Below are 20,623 nucleotides of genomic sequence, written 5' to 3'. Positions count from 1 at the left end.
TTCTCCATCAGAAATTTCTAGAGATTAAGAAGGCACAGCAGAGTTTCCTGCCAGAAGGCATAAGGAGTTTGGAATGGATAAGAACAATAAGTGCCATGCTGCAGCATATAAATAGAAGAGGTGCATTAAAGGACTATGGAAATAGATTCTTCATTTGAATGTTTTAATGCTTGAATTGCCTTTTGATAGGTTTTATACCTATCAGATCTCTCTGCGTTGTGTTCTAATTGATTACTATTCTACCAGACGCAACTACCACGGAGAGTTGAACTCAAATATTTTTTTCTCAAGGAAAGGGAGTTTTATATATCTCTAAACCAGTGATCGGTAAAAGAAAGTTTGAAAAACTTTGCTATTTATGTTTAATATGTATAGGGATACTACCTCAACTGGAACTAGTTTTCAAAAATTCATACATTGTTTTCTATAACATACTGTTATTTGTCTTTGTGTAAAGCTCTGTGCTATATTTAACACAAATTGTCAATTGTTTATAAACAATCAAGGAATGATAATGTTTATTTTTGATTGTTTCGTTCCAAAATTTCTGCCTTGCCTCCATACTGTAAGTCTCTCAGGAAAACACATTTAACTCTTTTTTCATGCAGTGGGGGACTGATGTCTTTCTTCCAACTACTTCTATGGCTTTTGTGTATTTTATGACTACCTGGAGAAGACAAATCTCTGAGTTGTATTTTGCGTACATACTTTGATACTAAAATGAACCTTTGAACCTTTATAAAATAACTTTCTTGAAAAAGCAACACACATAAAGATTGCTGGTGAACGCAGCAGGCCAGGCAGTATCTATAAGAAGAGGTACAGTCGACGTTTCAGGCCGAGACCCTTCATCAGGACTAACTGAAAGAAGAGATAGTAAGAGATTTGCGAGGGGGAGGGGGAGATCCAAAATGATAGGAGAAGACAGGAGGGGGAGGGATGCAGCTAAGAGCGGGAAAGTTGATTGGCAAAAGGGATATGAGAGGGTCATGGGACGGGAGGCCAAGGGAGAAAGAAAGGGGGAGGGGGGAAGCCCAGAGGATGGGCAAGGAGTATAGTGAGAGGGACAGAGGGAGAAAAAGAAAGAGAAAAAAAAAATATATATATATATATAATAATAAATAATGTATGGGGTATGAAGGGGAAGTGGGGCATTAACAGAAGTTAGAGAAATCAATGTTCATGCCATCAGGTTGGAGGCTACCCAGACGGAATATAAGGTATTGTTCTCTCTCTTTTTCTCCCTCTGTCCCTCTCACTATACTCCTTGCCTGTCCTCTGGGCTTACCCCCCTCCCCCTTTCTTTCTCCCTAGGCCTCCGGTCCCATGATCCTCTCATATCCCTTTTGCCAATCACCTGTCCAGCTCTTGGCTCCATCCCTCCCCTTCCTGTCTTCTCCTATCATTTTGGATCTCCCCCTCCCCTTCCCATTTTCAAATCTCTTACTATCCCTTCTTTCAGTTAACCCTGACGAAGGGTCTCGACCCGAAATGTTAACTGTACCTCTTCCTATAGATGCTGCCTGGCCTGCTGCGTTCACCAGCAATTTTTATGTGTATTGCTTGAAATTCCAGTGTCTGCAGATTTCCTCGTGTTTGCGTTTCTTAAAAAAGAATTGGTTATATCACCTTTATTTAAAATTATTTTACTTTCATTTTCTTTACCCTCTATAATTTAAAGCAGTGGCTATAAATGCTGGTTAAAGATCTTAAAAGTATTTGGGGATATTTCATCAGCTGTTCAGCTCTCATAGTTATAGTCCAGAACTGAACCTTTCCATTTGTATTGTATTCTTTTGGTATGCTGAATAAAAAAAATAACATTAATGGGAGCAATCTTCATGAGCATTTCAATGGATCTGGTTTCAATTTTGATTCATAAATTAATAGTTTAATATTTTTACTGAGTCACTTGTTAATACCTTTGTGCCCTTGCATAATTAGACCATAAGATATAGGAGCAGAATTAGGCCATTTCATTTTCCGTCTCAGCCCCAATCTCCTGCCTTCTTCCTGTATTCTTTCATGCCCTGACTAATCAAGAATCTATCAACCTCTGCCTTAAATATATTCAATGACTAGGCTTCCACAGCCGCCTGTGGCAACGAATTCCACGCTCATCACTGTCTGGCTAAAGAAATTCCTCCTCATCTCCATTCTAAAAGGACATCCCTCTATTCTGAGGCAGTGTCTTCTGGTCCTAGACTCTCCCACCATAGGAAACATCCTCTCCACATCCACTTTATCGAGGCATTTCACCATATCATAGGTTTTAATGAGGTCACCCCTCATTCTTCTGAATTCCAATGAATACTGGCCCAGAGCTATCAAATGCTCTTCATAGACAAGCCATTCTATCCTGGGATCCTGGAAACTATAATACTATTGTTTACTTCAAGATAAATTGATCAGAAATGACTTCTGATTTTATGCAATATTGAACAAATGTAATTCAAGTAAGATTTACATTTTTAACATTCCCGAATTTTAATATCTTGGATCTGGTTTCAATTTTCATTTTTAATTTCATCTTCAAAAACTGGTATAAAGCTGTCTGAAAGTTTAATTTTGGGTTAGCCTTTTAGTTTCTGATGAATACTTTTCTTTTGCTCTCCATTTTTTAGAGTTATAATTCCAAATATTTAAGTGTATATAGCTTAACTAGATGTATCCAGAAAGCTTAACAAGCAAATTCACCATTTTGTTTCATTTAAGGTATGTTTTCATAATTTTTACATGAACTATGGGAAAATATTTCTTAAATTTATGCTTTAATTTTAAGGTGCTCGATTCATCTTCACTTAACTTTGGGACAAGGGTGAAATGGTTTGCGATATGCTTTGTCTTTGGAGTTTGTTGCTCAATTCTTGTAAGTAGCTGTACTGTCTTGCTTTTTCATTTGTCATGTTAATAATTTAAAACATTCCAGGTCGAAGTTATTGCTTAAAAGATATAAAAACATTTTATAAGTCACTTGGCCTCCAAATCACTGTAACTATTGTTCCTATTTCTCAAATATTATTTGTCCCCCTAAAATGCATCTCTTCAGGATTAAATTCCATGTGCCTTTGCTCTGCCCATTTTACCAGCTCATCAGTATCACTCTTCAGCTAAGATTGCCCTCCTCACTATCAACACCACTTCTAATTTTCATGTCATCTGAAAATTTGCATTTATACAACCATTAAGTATCCCAGCACAGTACTGTTCTACTGTTAACAGGCTTCTGTTTGCAAAAACCCTTGACCATCAACTTCTGTCTCATATTACCAAGCTGGGTTCAGATCCAATTTCAAATCCACTTTGTCAGATCGCCCTAGGCTATGGACCCATGCAGGATGTTGTTAAAGACAGTATTGAGGTCCATTTACACTACATCAACTACACTACCCTCATCATTGCATTTAAATCACCTTTGAAAATTTCAGTCCAATTGGTCAGTTAGTGTCGCAGTTGATTGAATAGTATGACAACCATGCATTTAGGGTCGCATGTGGTGAATAATTTGGGTAAATCTCCATAGCTACCAACAAATACATATGCAGAAAATAGCATCCTGAATTGCACTATGGCTAATAGTTTTGCCCAATATATGAAAGCAACATGCCTTGCATTTAATTTACCCAATACTGTTTCCCACCCATTAAAAATGCTTGGGTTAATACAGTATTATGCATATTATGAAGTTGCCAAAAACTATTTGAATATATATCATTTGAAGTTTTTAACAGTACACAACTTTGACAGTGTTATGACAATATGAATGCATTGAATATTTGGCTAATAGGTTGAGTAGTGGCACATATGACTGAAGAATTACTTTGCTAGTCAGATATCATCCCAGTTAATTTTCTCAAACATTTGGCCTTCCTGAGTGTCCCTTTCTAAGCAAGATTAACTAAAATTAATTCTTGGGTCTTTAAATCTACTATATGGTTTGACCTGAAAAATAAACTTAATCAATACCTTTGGCATCACAAAAAATCCTGGTACATTTTAAAGGAGACATAAATGCACCATAGAACATGTTGGCAATGCTCATATTACTCACATTATGATCCATTTTGATATAGACCAGTATTTTTATTTATATTCAGTAGTTTATGTTTAATATTGTCATATTGTTAACAGCAATACTTTGCATTCAGCAATAAGGGGCACTTATATGCCTACTCTTGAGTTCCACAGCTAAGAAGTTCTTTTTATCTCAGTCACTAAGCCTTAAAAATGTGCATTCATCATATAAAGGTTTTAATTGTGTAGAATTTTGCTGTGTGCTAATCATACTTTACCTGGCAAGCTGGTTTCTGAATTCTTGAAAGCTATATTGCAACATAAATTTCAGTCTGTGCTCCCTTTTATTTTTTTAATATGAATAATGTTTCTGCTTGTTTGTTTTAAATTGTTCCTGCCTAACTTAGCAGTTATTTATAATTTAAATTAGTTTTGAAATCAAGACCACAGTTTTGAAATTTACAGATGATACCAAAAGGAGGATAATCATCAATGCCTTACTGCAAATTACAGAGAAAGTTAATAAGTGAACAAAATTGGTAAATTAATTTCAATATTGTTTAGTATGAGGTATTGCATTTTAATGTCAAAAAAGAAAGGTAACGCTTTTATTGAAGGTAATGCAGGAGAATATGGGAGAATAAATACACCAATCATTTAAAATCATATTAAGTGACAAAGTAAATATATCATGTACTACCTTTGCTTCTAGATAAATAGTATTGCACAAAAGACAATTTGAGCCAAGAATATAACATTGATTAGTCTACACTTCAGGTATTTCACATGGTTCTGGTTGCCAGGTTTTCAAAGTATCCAGTGCCTATAAAAAGTATTCACCCCCCCTCCAGAAGATTTCATGCTTTATTGTTTTATAACATTGAATTACAGTGGATTTAATTTGGCTTTTTCTTACACTGATCAACAGAAAAACGTCTCTTTCGTGTCAAAGTGAAAACAGATCTCTACAAAGTGGTCTAATTTAATTACAAATATAAAACACTAAATGATTGATTGCTAAAGTGTTCACCCCCTTCAAATCTGTATTTCATAGATGTACTTTTGGCTGCAATTAAAGCCTTGAGTCTGTATGGATAGATTTCTATCAGCTTTGCACATCTGAACACTGCAATTTTTCCCCAACCTCTGTACAAAACTGCTCAAGCTCTGTCAGATTGCGTGGGGATCGTGAGTGAACAGCCCTTTTCAAGTCCAGCCACAACTTCGCAGTTGATTGAGGTCTGCACTCTGACTTGGCCATTCCAGGACATTAACTTTGTTGTTTTTAAGCCATTCCTGTATAACTTTGGCTTTATGCTTGGGGTCATTGTCTTGCTGGAAAACAAATCTTTCCCTAATCGCAGTTCTCTTGCAAACTGCGTCAGGTTTTCCTCCAGGATTTCCCTGTGTTTTGCTGCATTCATTTCACCCTCTACCTCCACAAGCCTTCCAAGGCCTGCTGCAATAAAATCATATTAAGTAACAAAATAAATATATCATGTGCTACCTTTGCTTCTAGATGAATAGTATTGCACAAAAGACAATCTGAGCCAAGAGCAACATAAATTGGCCACATCTGATGGCAGTTCATAATTCACACAAAATATCTGGCTTGCTATAAGTAGCTAGCCAATTTAACAATTATCATGTGTCTTGTTCATACACTATTATCCATCTTAGTCAAATCTGGTTGACAATAAGCTAATCCATTATCCATGTGAAAACTGATAAACATTTTTTTAAAAAAGCTGAAGTTGTCATTTTATTTTCATTTTCTTCAATGCATTGTTGTAGAAATTTAATATAGATGAAGTTCACCTGCAGTATAAACAGTCAGCAGCTTAGCAGGTCACATGATTATTAATTAATACTTACCTTTTGCATTGCGTACTCTTGTTTCAGGGAACAGTTTTGCTCTGGCTTCCTAATGGAATAAAATTATTTGCACTGTTTTACACATTAGGAAATATTGCTGCACTTGCCAGGTGAGTGTTTACAATGCTTTGAATAAATTGACTTGCTGTACTGTACATCAAAGTATTTGTTATGAGCCATATGCCCTGCCCCATCCAGTCTCTAGTTCATTGGTTTACCCAGTATTGCCAGTAAATGCAGCGAATTGTCAGGATGCAGCTCCCAGGACTGGACACCATCTACTCCAGCAGACTCAGGAGGAAGGAAATCAGCACAACCAGAGACACCACACACCCCAGCCACTCCCTGTTTGACCCACTGCTGTCCAGCAAAAAGTTCAGGACACTAAAAGCCAGAACAAATAGACTGAGGAACAGCTTCTATCCCAGAGCTGTGGCCTCCATCACACCACTCCCACAGAACAGTGACTGGAACTGTGAGCACACACATGTACACACAAGGACTCAAATACTTGCAGTAAGGCAAATGCAGTGTTAGCATTCATTCTGAGAGGACTAGAATATATATAGAATATAAAAGCAAGGATGTAATGTTGAGGCTTTATAAGGCACTGGTGAGGCCTCACTTGGAGTATTGTAAGTAGTTTTAGGCCCCTTATCTAAGAAATCATATGCTGACATTGGAGAGGGTTCAAAGAAGGTTCACAGAAATGATTCCAGAATTGAAAGGCTTATCATATAGGGAATGTTTGATGGACCTAGGCCTGTACGTACTGGAATTGAGAACAGCGATCCCCAACCACCGGGCCGCAAAGCATGTACGACCGGGCCGTGAGGAAACAATATGAGTCAGCTGTGCCTCTCCTCATTCCCTGTCACACACTGTTGAACTTGAACGTAGGGTTTCCAACTGTCCCGTATTTGCCGGGACATCCCGTATATTGGGATAAATTGGTTTTCCCCATACGGGACCACCCTTGTCCCATATTTCCCCACCCCGCTAAGGTAGAGCGTTCCTATGAAACCTTTCGTGCCGAAATGGCGTAAAGCGAAGAAGCAATTACCATTAATTTATATGGGAAAAATTTTTGAGCGTTCCCAGACCCAAAAAATAACCTACCAAATCATACCAAATAACACATAGAACCGAAAAAAACACTAACATATAGTAAAACCAGGAATGATATGATAAATACACAGCCTATATAAAAGAGAGATAATGTATGTACAGTATAGTCAGGAAGATTAAGCCAAAACCGATTTGTGGGGGGAAAAAATCAGCACATAACTGTAAAAGACATGTTGTGGTGAGTTTAACCCTACTTGAACGCCGCCCCCCCCCCCCCCCCCCGGCGGTCAGCCGGTCCGAATCCCTGATTTAGAAGAATTGGGGGGGGGGGAATCTCATTGAAACCTATTGAATGTTGAAAGGCCTCAACAGAGCGGATGTAGAGAGAATGGTTACTATGATAAGCAGTGAAAGACCAAAAGACCTATATAGAACATAATAGCATCGGAACAGAATGGAAATGAGGAGGAATTTCTTTTGCCAGCGAGTGGTGAATCTGTGGAATTTGTTGCCACAGGCAGCTGTGGAGGCCAAGTCATTGGCTTTCTTTAATGGCAGAGGTTGATAGATTCTTGATTAGTCAGGGCATGAAGGGATACAGGGTGAAGACAAGAGGTTGGGGCTGAGAGGATGAAATGATGGAGCAGACTCAATGGACCAAATGGCCTAATTCTGCTTGGATATTTAGAGTCATAGAGAACTACAGCACAGAAACAGGCCATTCTGCCCATCTGGTTTTTTGCTGAAACCATTTAAACATTAAGTCTCTATATCTGTGTACCTATCACTTAAACTTTGAAATCGAGCTCGCATGAGCCACTTGTGCTGGCAGCTCATTCTATACTATCACGACCCTCTGCGTGAGGTTTCCCCTTATGTTCTTTTTAAACTTCTCACCTTTCACCCTTAACCAATGTCCTCTAGTTGTAGTCCCACCCAACCTCAGTGGAGAAAGTCTGCTTGCATTTACCTTATCTATACCTCTCATAATTTTGTATACCTCTATCAAATCTTCTATGTTCTGAGGAATAAAGTCCTAACCTGTTCAATCTTTCCATATAACTTAAGTCCTCCAGGCCCGGCAACATCCTTATAAATTTTCTCTGTACTCTTTCAACCTTATTTACATCCTTCCTGCAGATAGGTGACCAAAGCTGCACACAATATTCCAAATTAGGCCTCACCAACATCCTGTGCAACTTCAATATAACATTCCATCTCCTGTACTCAATACATTAATTTATGAAGACCAATGTGCCAGAAGCTTTCTTTATGACCCAATCTAGCTATGATGCAACTTTCAACAAATTATGGACCTGTATTCCCAGATCCTTTTGTTCTACCACACTCCTCAGTGCCCTACCGTTAACTGTGTAAGATCTACCCTGATTGGCCTAGCGAAGTGCAAAACCTCATACTTACCTGCATTAAATTCCATCTGCCATTTTCCCAGCTGATGAAGATCCCTCTGTAACCCATAATAGCCTTTCTCACTGTCCACTATACCCTCGGTCCTGGTGTCATCCGTAAATTTGTTGTTCTAGTTAACCACATTACTATCTAGATCATTGATATAGATGACAAACAACAAAGGACCCAGCACCAAAGCCTGCAGCACACCACTAATCACAGGCCTCCGCTCTCTGGCTTCTCCCACAAAGCCAATGACTAATCCAATTTACTACCTCATCCTGAATGCCGAGCAACTGAACCTTCTTGACCAGCCTCCCATGCGGGACATTGTCAAATGCCTTACAAAAGTCCATGAGAAACAACATGCACTGCCTTGCCTTCATCCACTTTCCTCATAACTTCATTGAACAACTCCACAAGATTGGTTGGACATGACCTATCATGCACAAAGCCATGCTGACTATCCTTAATCAGTCAATGGCTAACCAAATATATATTCGGTCCCTTAGAATACCTTCCAATAACTTTCCCACAATTGATGTCAGATTCACCAACTTGTAATTTCCTGGTTTATGTTTAGAGCCTTTTTTAAACAGCGGAATGACATTGGCTATCCTCCAATCCTCTGGTACCTCTCCTTTCGCTAAGGATAATTTAAATATCTCTGTTTGGACACCGGCAATTTCTGCACTAGCCTCCCCATAGGGTCGGAGGAAACACCTTGTCAGGCCCTGGTGATTTTCCACCCTGATTTGCCTCAGGGTAGCAAACATCTCTTCCTCTGTGATCTGTACAGCGTCCATGAAGTTGATGCCACTTTGCCTGACATCTGTAGACACTGTATTCGGCTCCTGAGTAAATGCAGATGCAAAGAATTCATTTAAGATCCCATCTGTCTTGGCTTCACACATGGATTACCATTCTGGTCTTCCAGCGAACCAATTTTGTCCCTTGCAATTCTTTTTCTCTTAACATATCTGTAGAATCCCTTAGGATTCTCCTTCCTCTTGTCTGTTAGAGCAACTTCAGGCCTTCTTTTAACCTTCCTGATTTATTTCTTAAGTGTTCTTGTACTCCTTAAGCAACTATTTTGTTCCTACTTGCCAATACCTGCTGCGCACCTTTTTTTTCTCTTAACCAGGGCCTCAATATCCATTGAAAACCAAGGCTCTCTACACTTTTTATTGTTACCTTTTATTCTAACAGGTACATTCAAGCTCTGTACTCTCAAAATATTGTTTTTGAAGGCCTCCCACTTGCCATATCATTTCTGATACCATCAGAATTGACCTTTCTCCAATTTAGAATTTCAACCCATGGACCAGCCCTATCTTTTTGCATATTTACTTTGAAACTAATGGCATTACTAAATGCAAAGTGTTCCCCTACACAAACTTCTAACACCTGCCCTGTCTCATTCCCTAGTAGTAGATAAAGCATCGAATGCTCTCATTGGGGCTTCCTATGGACTGATGAAGGAAGCTTTTCTGAACACATTTGACAAACTCTATCCCATCTAGTCCTTTTACAGTAAACCACACAAAATACTGGAAGAACTCAGCATGCCAAACAGCATCTATGGAAAAGAGTACAGTGGAGGCTTCAGCCAAGACCCTTCAGCAGGACCTTTTACAGTAGGGGATTCCCAGTCAATATGTGGAAAGTTAAAATCACCTACTCTAACAAGCTTTTGTTTCTTGTAACAGTCTGTGATCTCTTTACACGTTTGTTCCTCTAAATCCCTAGGATTGTTGGGTGGTCTTTAATATAGCCCCATTAACATGGTCATAATCTTTCTTATTTCTCAGTTCCACAAATAACGCCTCACTAGTCAAGTTCTCTAGTCTGTCCTGATGGAGCACAGCCATGACATTTTCCCTGACTAGTAATGCCACTCCTCCTCCTTTAATCCCTACTGTTCTGTCATGTCTAAAACAACAGAAACCTGGAATACTGAGCTGCCAGTCCTGCCCCTCCTGCAACCAAGTCTCACTAATGGCTAAAATGTTATAATTCCAGGGTTCATCCATGCACTGAGCTCATCTGCCTTCCCTGTGATCTAACGGTCTTCTGGTCTTCTAATGCTTTATGTAATAATTCTAGAGATCTAATGCTAGATGCCAATTAAGTATGATTATTCACACCAACATGCTGCAAAACATTGGAAGTTTGATATGTCAAACCCATTGTTAAATGCTGAAATGGTAACTAAATTGCTGGAAGCGCTCAGCAGATCAGGAAGCATCCATGAAAAGACCCTTTATCAGACTTACACTTATCTACTGTACATTAGATTAGTACTCTGCCTGCTGCTAGTCACACTTCTGATGCAACACTACTTAATTCGGTTCTAACCACATCATTAATTTCACTGTTGACACAGCAGTGGTTGGCCTCATCAGCAACAGTGATGAACCAGCATACAGAGAGGAAGTAGAGAGGGTCTGGACTGGTGTGATCACAACAACTTGTGTCTCAACGTGGACAAGACTAAACAGATGATTATGTATTTCAGGAAGGTGCAGGCTGACCACTTCCTACTGCACATCGATGGCTCCTCTGTGGAGAGAGTCAGGAGCACCATGTTTCCTGGAGTGCACATCATAGATGATCTCACCTGGTCCCTCAACATCACCTCTTTAGTCAAGAAAACACATCGGTGCCTCCACTGAGGAGATGCCCACCCTCATTCTAACTACCTTTTACCAGAGCACTATTGAGAGTGTCCTGACCAGCTGTATCACAGTCTGGTATGGGATTTGTAAGGCATCTGACCACAAGTCTCTACAAAGGATTGTGAGGACTGCTGAGAGAATCATCAGGATCTGTCCTCCCCACCCCACCCATCCAGGACATACCAGAAGCGCTGTGTTCACAGAGCCCTCCGCATGGTCAAGGGCACCTCCAATCTTTCCCACAATCTCTTTAACGGTCCTTGTTCTTACACTACAGTGCCTCCTGTCAGGTGGCAGTTACTGCAATGTAAGAACAAGGACTTTAGGCTGGCTAACAGCTTTTTGCCCCTGGCTTTGGACTTTTGAACACCTTGCTACACAGTACACATCATCCATGACAATGGCAGTAGCAGTAATATTGTTGTATATTTAACTATATGTCGTACATGACTTTATGTCGACTTGTACATAAATCGAAAGAACTTTTTTTCTCTTAATATTATTTGATATGCTGTGTGGCTGTATGTGATATATTTACTGTATTTTGCATCTTTGTCCCTGAGGTACATTGTTTTGTTTAGCTGTATAAATGTGTACAGTTGAATGACAATAGACTTGAACTATATTGCACCAGCTCACTCAAATGCTGTATATTGCTTCGAAGTAATATTGCTCCATTCTCCTCACAATTCATGTAATCAATAGATTTATTCTTAGAGATACAGCACAGTCCCTTGTGACCCAGTGAGACCATGCACTCAATTACATGCATGTGACCAATTAACCTACTAACCTGTACATCTTTGTAATGTGGGAGGAAACCAGAGCACCTGGAGAAAACCCACGCATTATGGAAAACATACAGACTTCTTATAGGCAGCAGCAGGAAATGAACTCAGGTTGCTGGTGGTGTGAAGCGTTACACTAACTGCTACGCTACCTTGCCACCCCTAGCTTTAGCAAGGCATTGTTTTCTTTTTCCAAAGTCCATGATGATCTACTCAGTCCTATTATATTTTTGAAGATGTTCAGTTTATACATCCTTCATTAAAGGTTGCTGCATTTTCCCTATTACTGACCATAGGCTAATGGATCTGTAGCTCTCTGTTTGCTCTTTTCCTCCTTTCTGAAATGATGGAGTCATATTCGATACCCTTCAAACTATAGGAGGAATTCCAGAATCTATAACCAGAGCAGCCCATATTGGTATAATCTTTACTGAAATTTGGTTGAGAGAGGTGCAAGACAGACCGCTCAATGTTTCGATATTTTAGACATGATAGAAAGGGATGTAAGAGAGTTGCATTACTCATTAGGGAGAATATCACAGTGCACTTAGAGAGGACAACTTGGAGGGCTTATCCAGTAAGACCATATTGGCAGAGTTCAGAAATAGGAAAGGTGCAATCATTTGGCTTCCAAATATTGAGCAAGCAATAAGAGGAACAGATATTTTGGCGGATTGGTGGAAAGATGTAAAACAAAGTGGTTGAAGTTGGTGATTTTAACTTCCCCAATATTAACTGTGAGGGACTTGGATGGGGCAAAAATTGTTAAGTCCTTCCAGGGGGATTCCTTGAAACAAGATAAAGATTGTCCAACCAGGGAAGGGGCTATACTAGACTTTGTTCTGGATAATAACCTGGTCAAATGATTGCACTTTCAGTGACAGAGCATCTTGGGAACAGAGATCATAATTCTGAGTTTTAAAATAGTTATCAATGAAATAAGACTGCTCTGTGGGTGAAGGTGTTAAATTTGTGGAAAGCTTTATTCCAGCGGTTTTAGCTAGGAACTGGGGGGAAAATAGATTGGGGGTAGCTGTTTTGGGATAAATCCACATGTGAAATGAGATGGTTAGATTTCAGAATCAGCATGTTACTGTGAGGATGAAAGATAGGCCTGGTAAGGTACAGGAGCATTGGATGACAAGGAATCTCATAAATTTAGTCAAAAAGAAAAAACAATTGTATGCAAGATTTAGGAAACTGAAATTAAAGGAAGCAAGAAAGAACTTAAACACAAAATTAGAAGGGCAAGATCCCAGAAGACTGGAGAGCAGCTAGCATTGTTTAAGAATGTCCAAAAGGATTATCTATAGGATTTTGGGATGATGAGCCTTACACTGGTGGTTGGGAAATTATTGGAGAAGATTCTTAGGGACTGGATTTACAAGCATTTGGCAACTCATCTCACATATCCACTATCCTTTATATAGAAAATCGTGCCTCTCATTTTATCTTTAAAATTTTTATATACCCTGGAGGAAAAGACTGAAAAAACCTTGAAATTGCTCTCTCTGTTGCTAAATAAACTACCACCCTTAATATCATCATCCTTGTTTTACTCTATTTGCTCACCCATCCCCATATTTCCCACCTACAATGCCATCTAGTCTATCCTACATATTGATGTTAAAATGTTCATTTTCCTATTTAAGTCACTTTCTGACCTTACCTCTCCTTATCTTCATTAATCACCATGTACTCCATGTTTTCCAACCCTGGATTTATGTCTGGACTTAAGTGTTCATGATATTGGGTGATGTTTGTTAGCATGGATTGACACTTGACCTTAGATGCAATATGTAGTGAGAATAAATTTATCTTTTTCATAATGGTTGTGTGTAACTAGTGGTGTTCCGGAATTGATTCTCAGCTCAGGTATCTGGTGTCCAAGTTTGTCATGGAAGTAGTTGGGAGAACAGATTGCATTGAGAGTATTTGGATTCCATAGATGGGTTAAGTGACTGGACAAAAACTTTATAAATGGACTTTAAAATGAAAAAGTAAGGAATTAAAAGGCAGGCTATTTATAAACCCCATTTCCAGAAAAGTTGGGATATTTTCCAAAATGCAATAAAAACAAAAATCTGTGATATGTTAATTCACGTGAACCTTTATTTAACTGACAAAAGTACAAAGGAAAGATTTTCAATAGTTTTACTGACCAACTTAATTGTATTTTGTAAATATGCACAAAATTAGAATTTGATGGCTGCAACACACTCAACAAAAGTTGGGACAGAGGCATGTTTACCATTGTGCATAAATCATAAAAGGTTAGCAGGCAAGTGCAGCAAGTAGTTAGAAGAGCAAAATGTATTTTGACCTTTATTGCAAAGGGATTGGAACTTAGTGAGAAGTATTGTCACATTTGTACAGTGTGCTGCTGAGGCTATGTGCACAGTTTTGGTGCTCTTATTGTCAGAGGCGCACTAGATTAATTCCTGAGATGAGAGGATAAGCATGTCATGAGCAGCTAATGTTGGAATGAACGTAATCTTGAAATATTTAAGGATCTATAGGAGTGTGGCAGGGTAAATTTCCACTGGTGGAAGAATCTCGAATGAGGGAGCATTGTTACAAAATATGATGGTGATTATTTAAAAATGAGGATTGTAGGAACTTGTTTTTGCAAAGAGTTGTGAATTTCTGGAATTCTTTATCCCAGAGTGGTGGAAACTAGATTTACAGTGCATTGAAAAAGTATTCAGTCCCCAACCATTTGTTCACATAGGTGTGTATTACAACCAAGAATTTTGATCAATTTAACTGAGAATTTTTATCTGTGAATTACATACTCCTCCTTTCCACAGTAGAGTCCAATAAACAAGGGAAACTGTAAAGCATGAAAAACTAAAATTTCAAAATCTGAAGTATCAGTACTTAGTTAAACCACCTCATGCAGCTATTACAACTAATAGTCTTTTTGGTTTAATCTTTATTAGCTCAACACAATGTGATAGAGTAAGATTCACCCATTCTTCCTTGCAAAATTGCTCAAGCTGTGCCAGGTTAGTTGGGGTGGCAGTGGACAGTAATCTTGAAGTCTTGCCAGAGATGTTCATTCGGGTTCAGGTCAGGACTCTGACTGGGCCACTCAAAGACAGAAAAGTTAACTTTGAATTACATTTCTTTGAAACTTTATACAATATTTACAGTTCTTTATTTTTCTTATTTGGTTCCAATGTTTCATTTTAATTTTGCACAGGATAATTAAGTACAGATCAGCACTGTGAAACTGATAATAGATCTGCTTTTGGACACCCCAATTCAATCTGGACCTCAGTTTGTTGCAATTTCCTCCCACATCCCAGATTAATAACCATTGTAAATTGCCTTAGAATGATAGAATCTTGGGGAGCTGATGGGAATATGGGGAGAATAAAAACCATAAGACCATAACAACATAGGAGCAGAATTAGTCCCTTCGAGTCTGCTCTGCTATTCCATCATGGCTGATTTATTATCCCTCTCAACCCATTCTCCTACCTTCTTCCCTTAACCTTTGACACCCTGAAGAACCTATCAAATATACCCAGTGACCTGACCTGACCCAATAAACTGCCTGTGACAATGAATTCCACAGATTCACCACCATCTGACTAAGGAAATTTTTCCTCGTCTCTGTTCTAGATGGGTGTCCCTCAATTCAGAAGCTGTTCCCTCTGGTCCTAGACTCGCCCACTATAGGAAAATCCTTTCCACATCCACTCTATCTCAGCCTTTTAATATTTGACAGGTTTCAATGAGATCTATCCCCACCCCCATTCTTCCAAACTCCAGAGAGTACAGCCCCAGAGCCATCAAATGCTCCTCATATGTTAACCCTTTCATTCCTGGGACCATTTTTGTAAACCTCCTCTGGACTGTCTCCAAAAATAGCAGATCTTTTCTTAAATAAGGGGCCCAAGACGGTGATAGTAAACCTGATTCTGATTCTGAGACTTTCAGCTTCCCAATGTTTGAAAGAGCATTAATGTGACATTAGTTTAACTTGGTGGTCGGTGTGAGTTTCCATGCTGTATTTCTCCATGACTAAATTAAATCTCATTTTTGCCATTTGAGATTTTAGTCATCTCTTTTGTAATCTCTAGCACAGATTTTAGTTTTAACAGAAGCAAGTGGATTGTTTAAGTTATATTTTAAAAAGTTGCATCAAAAAGCAATTTAAGGAAGCCCAAACGTTAAAAGTCATCATTCTGTAATGACTTGAACCACGATTGAATTTGAAGTCCAGAAATGATGAAAATGATACTGTTTTCTGCTTTATAAGTACTGTTGTGTGATGATAATTAGCACACCTACACGTTTTTACAAATAAACTAAAGAGGTAGTTCTAATTTAAGATTTTTATAAATAATTTAATAGTAATAAGCTGGTGATTGAGTTTGGCTTTGTCTCCTTTTTTTCTGGTGGAACTGAATACTTTGATCTTGATAATTTTCTAAATCTGATTTCCAAGTTTTAAACTGTTGTCTGCCTTTTCATTTCTAGCACCTGTTTTCTTATGGGACCACTGAAGCAGCTGAAAAAGATGGTTGACCCAAATCGTTTGGTTGCCACCATTGTTATGTTGGTAATTGTGCCATTACTATATAATATTTTGTTGTTATCAGGTCAAACACTTGTAATGGAAAATGTATATTTATGCTCTGTAAATATATTTCTCAAAAATGCATGTCTCATCGGCATATGAGAATGCCTATATCTACATATTTTTTAAATGGATATGCAAGTACTTGTGAAGTTTTCCCTAACCCAAATTGCAGTTGCATAAGATAATATACTGTAAGTATTTTCCATATTTATCTATCTTTGTCATTCTTACCAACTGTTTCTACTGACAGGAGAAGGGGCAAAGGTGGCTTAAAACCAGTCAATTTGGGCAGATGAGGCTTGTCATCTGTGGTTGGCAACTCATCTAGGAGAAGAAAGCTCTGATCTTAAACCTCTGCTTCCTTGCAGCTATACCCACTCATAGGGAAGGGTTCGGGAGTAAATCCTGGGGAAAATTCCAGAGCTGGAATCTCTCAGGTGGTCCTACGTTGAGTTCAGTGCTGACTGGGAACTCCTGTGGCACACTGGTGCCAATCTCTATTGGTCTCTGCTGTTCCTCTGGATGCGTCAGCTGCAAGGAGAGGGGGAGCCTGTTACATGGGCAACAGCTTGCTCTCCATGTCATACTGCCCTTTCTTGTATATCACATAGACAGCTGGGATTCCACATCCATGGTTAACCCCGACCAACGGAGGGCCTCAGGTTTACTTCCGTTTTGATTCTCTACAGCAAGCAGTGGGTACTCTCTCCCTACCAAGAGAGAGGGTAGCCAGCAAATTTCATTTATCTTCAGTGATACCTATTTAAATCCACCCATTCTTAAAACACATTTAACACTCACAGAGGATTTCTGTCTTAAGCATTTCCCAGTTCTCACAGAGGATTTCTATTTTATCTCGAAGCATTATCTTGATTACTTCTATGCTACTTGCTCTCTACATTTATACTGTTTTTCTCCTACTTGGGTGACAATCACAAGCATATAATATTTCCTCAGTTCCAGTAGGTTATCAATGCTAGAAAAGCCTCTCTTCACTCCCTTTCATCCGATGCTCAAAGAATTCATTGACTGCTTCCCATTGTAAGAGTTTCTGTGTGATTTTTCTGTTTGGACTATTCACTTCCTCAAACTGAGCTGCCCACTTTTCTTTGCAGTTTGGGAAAAGTCACCATTATAACTGTCCATAAACACGCAACAATGATGCATCAATGTCCACATTATAAGAGGGATAGGTAAAGAGGCGAGTACGAGGCAGTGTATAGCACAATAATCATACGAGACATAAGTCATAGTAGTTCAGATTAGGTATGGGAGTTAACCAAGTCTTATGGGGGAAGCTTTTGTACAAAAACAAAGTCAAACTTCCATCCTTGCAGGCTTCAATATCCCAACAAAATCTATGAAATGTTCCAATTGCTAGGAGAATTGTACACTGGAAAACTGCAAAAAAAAACCTTTCATCGTAATTTAAAGTGGTGCCAGTCCACCCAGAAACTATATAATAGCTACTGCAGAAGCTAAATTTGCAACAGCTGGAAAGGTCTTAGCTATTGTTTCAGATAAAGCATTAAGCCAGTCTGAGGCTTAGTACGAGTCTGCAATGGAAACTTGAAAGAAGGTCTTAGGAGGGCTCAAGCTAGATGAGACAGTTTCTATAGTAAATGCCATTTTGTCTGTGTTAGTAAGGCAGAAGTGAGGAATATTATTACAAGCACAATTATTAAAAGTAAAATACAGCAAAAGCAACAATTTTTCCTGGAGTTCGAGTCTGTCTCACTCTGAGAACAACATCATCTGCGTGTGTTACTTCTTTTTTTGTACCCAGTCCCCTTTTTGTGGTCTCCAAGCAGGTAATTTTGCTTTCTTTTGAATTCCCATAAACTCCGTCAATTCCTTGAGGTGAGTTTTATCAGATGTAAGTGATAGTTGGTTTGAATTAGCAATCAGGGGCGTATGTAGCTGGACATTGTATATTAAGAAAAAAGATAAAGCATTCTTGTGTACTCCTGTTTTTGCAACAGACAGTTACACTTCAAGGACAAGTGGAATCTCCAGATAAAGGGTTGATTATTTAGGGTTGAGATGTGATATTTCATGATGTACAATTTTTGGATCCATCTTGGGAGTATCTTCAAAACCAAGAATGAGAATATTTTGAACTTCAAGAGAATCAGAGGATGTCGAGATGGTTTGGGTGGTGGGATGGATGGTGTGGACTCAAAGAGCAGACTCATCAATAATCTGATTAACGCAGTCATCCCTAGGCGCTGTATGGATTACTACTATTTAAAACCAAAAAATCTTCCCACTCTGTGATGCACATTTCTTTGCCTGCAAAATTTAAATACACATAATTTGTTTCTCCCCATCAGTGAGCATTTTAATTATTCATATGTAAGCTAAATATTTGATGATTTCTGAAATATTGAACAAATTTATTTAAGTCACATTTTGGTTTTGATTGAGACTACAGTACAAACCCTATTCTCGGGTTGAGCATTTTGTGATCCCAACCTCTGCCTCTGCATTATAAATGACCCCTTCAGTTATCATGCCTGTTATTTGCTCAGTGGAATGGGTGCAGACCATCATGGCCATTTTCTTACAGCTGCGATCAAACAAGAGAAAATCTGCAGATGCTGGAAATCCAAGCAGTACACACAAAATGCTGGACGAACTCAGCAGGCCAGGCAGCATCTATGGAAAAGAGTACAGTCGACGTTTCGGACCGAGGCCCTTCACAGGACTGGAGAAAAAAAGCTGGGGAGTCAGAGTAAGAAAATGGGGTGAGGAGTGGAAGAACCACAAGGTAGTAAATGAAACTGGGAGCAGGGTAGGGGTGAAGAAGAGTTCAGAAGCTGATCGGTGAAAGAGATATAGGGCTGGAGAAGGGGGAATCTCATAGGAGAGGACAGAAGGCCATGAAAGAAAGAAAAGGGGAAAGAGCACCAGAAGGAGGTGATAGGCAGGCAAGACGATAAGGTGAGAGAGGGAAATGGGAATTGGGAATGGTAATGTAGATGGGGTGGAGGGGTTGGTGGCATTACCGGAAGTTCCAGAAATTGATGTTCATGCCTTCAGGTTGGAGGCTACCCAGACAGAATATAAGGTGTGGCTCCTCCAAACTGAATGTGGCCTCATCACGACAGTAGAGAAAGCAGTGGACTGACATGTTGAAATGGGAATGGGAAGTGGAATTAAAATGGGTGGCCACTGGGAGATCCCGCTTTTTCTGGGAGACAGAGCATAGCTGCTCGTCAAAGCAGTCTTGCAGTCTACGTCAGGTCTCACCAAATACAGGAGGTCACACCGGGAGCTCTGGATACGGTAGATGCCCCCAACAGACTCACAGGTGAAGTGTTGCCTCACCTTGAAGGATTGTTTGCAGCTCTGAATGGCAGTGAGGGGGAAAGTGTGGGGGCAGGTGTAGCTCTTGCTCCACTTGCAAAGTGCCAGGAAGGAGATCAGTGAGGAGGGACACGTGAACAAGGGAATCGTGTAGGGAGCAATCCCTGCCGAAAGTGGGGGCGGGGGAGGGGGAAGAGATGTACTTGGTGGTGGGATTCCGCTGGAGATGGCCAAAGTTATGAAGAGTGCAGATGCAGAAGTGGTGGGGTGGTAGGTGAGGACAAGAGGAAACCTATCCCTGTTGGGGTGGCAGGAGGATGGGGTGTGGGCAGATGTGCGCAAAATAGAAGAGTTGCGGTTGAGGGCGGTGTTGATGGTGGAACAAGGAAAGACCCTGTCTTTGAAGAAGGAGGACATCTCCTTCATTCTGGAATGAAAAGCCTCATCCTGAGAGCAGATGCAGTGGAATTGGAGGAATTGAGAGAAGGGGATGGCGAATGGTGGGAAGAGGTATAGTCCGGGGAGCTGTGAAAGTCAGTGGGTTTATAATAGACAACAGTAGATAAGCTGTCTCCAGAGACAGAGAAAGAGGGGACCAACACCTTCCTCCCCTTTCTTGATCTCTCTCTGTCTCTATCTCTGAAGACAGCCTATCACCTTGTGGTTCTTCCGTCCCTCCCCCCACTTTCTTCCTCTGACTCCTCATCTTTTTCTCCAGTCCTGATGAAGAAGGGTCTTGGCCCGAAACGTCGACTGTATTCTTTTCCATAGATCCTGCCTGGCCTGCTGAGTTCCTCCAGCATTTTGTATGTGTTATTTGTGTTTTTATTTAAGCTGTTCTTGAACCCCGGTTCCAGTTTCGAAAGTAACACAAGAGGTTGTGTTTC

General features: G+C 39.6%; 1 protein-coding gene across 1 annotated transcript in view; it reads left to right on the top strand.

Moving 5' to 3' along the window:
- Window positions 1–20,623, top strand: part of LOC140201351 (vesicle transport protein SFT2A-like) — an 80,786-nt gene that overhangs the window by 41,239 nt on the left and 18,924 nt on the right. The window contains 3 exon segments of the mRNA XM_072265315.1: window positions 2,783–2,869; window positions 5,917–5,999; window positions 16,325–16,406. Of these exon segments, the coding sequence (XP_072121416.1) occupies window positions 2,783–2,869; window positions 5,917–5,999; window positions 16,325–16,406 (252 nt within the window).

Source organism: Mobula birostris, chromosome 8 (assembly GCF_030028105.1).
Source record: "Mobula birostris isolate sMobBir1 chromosome 8, sMobBir1.hap1, whole genome shotgun sequence".
NCBI lineage: Eukaryota > Metazoa > Chordata > Chondrichthyes > Myliobatiformes > Myliobatidae > Mobula > Mobula birostris.
The sequence above is the reverse complement of the archived record's forward strand: the minus strand, read 5'-3'. Positions and strand labels throughout refer to the sequence as shown.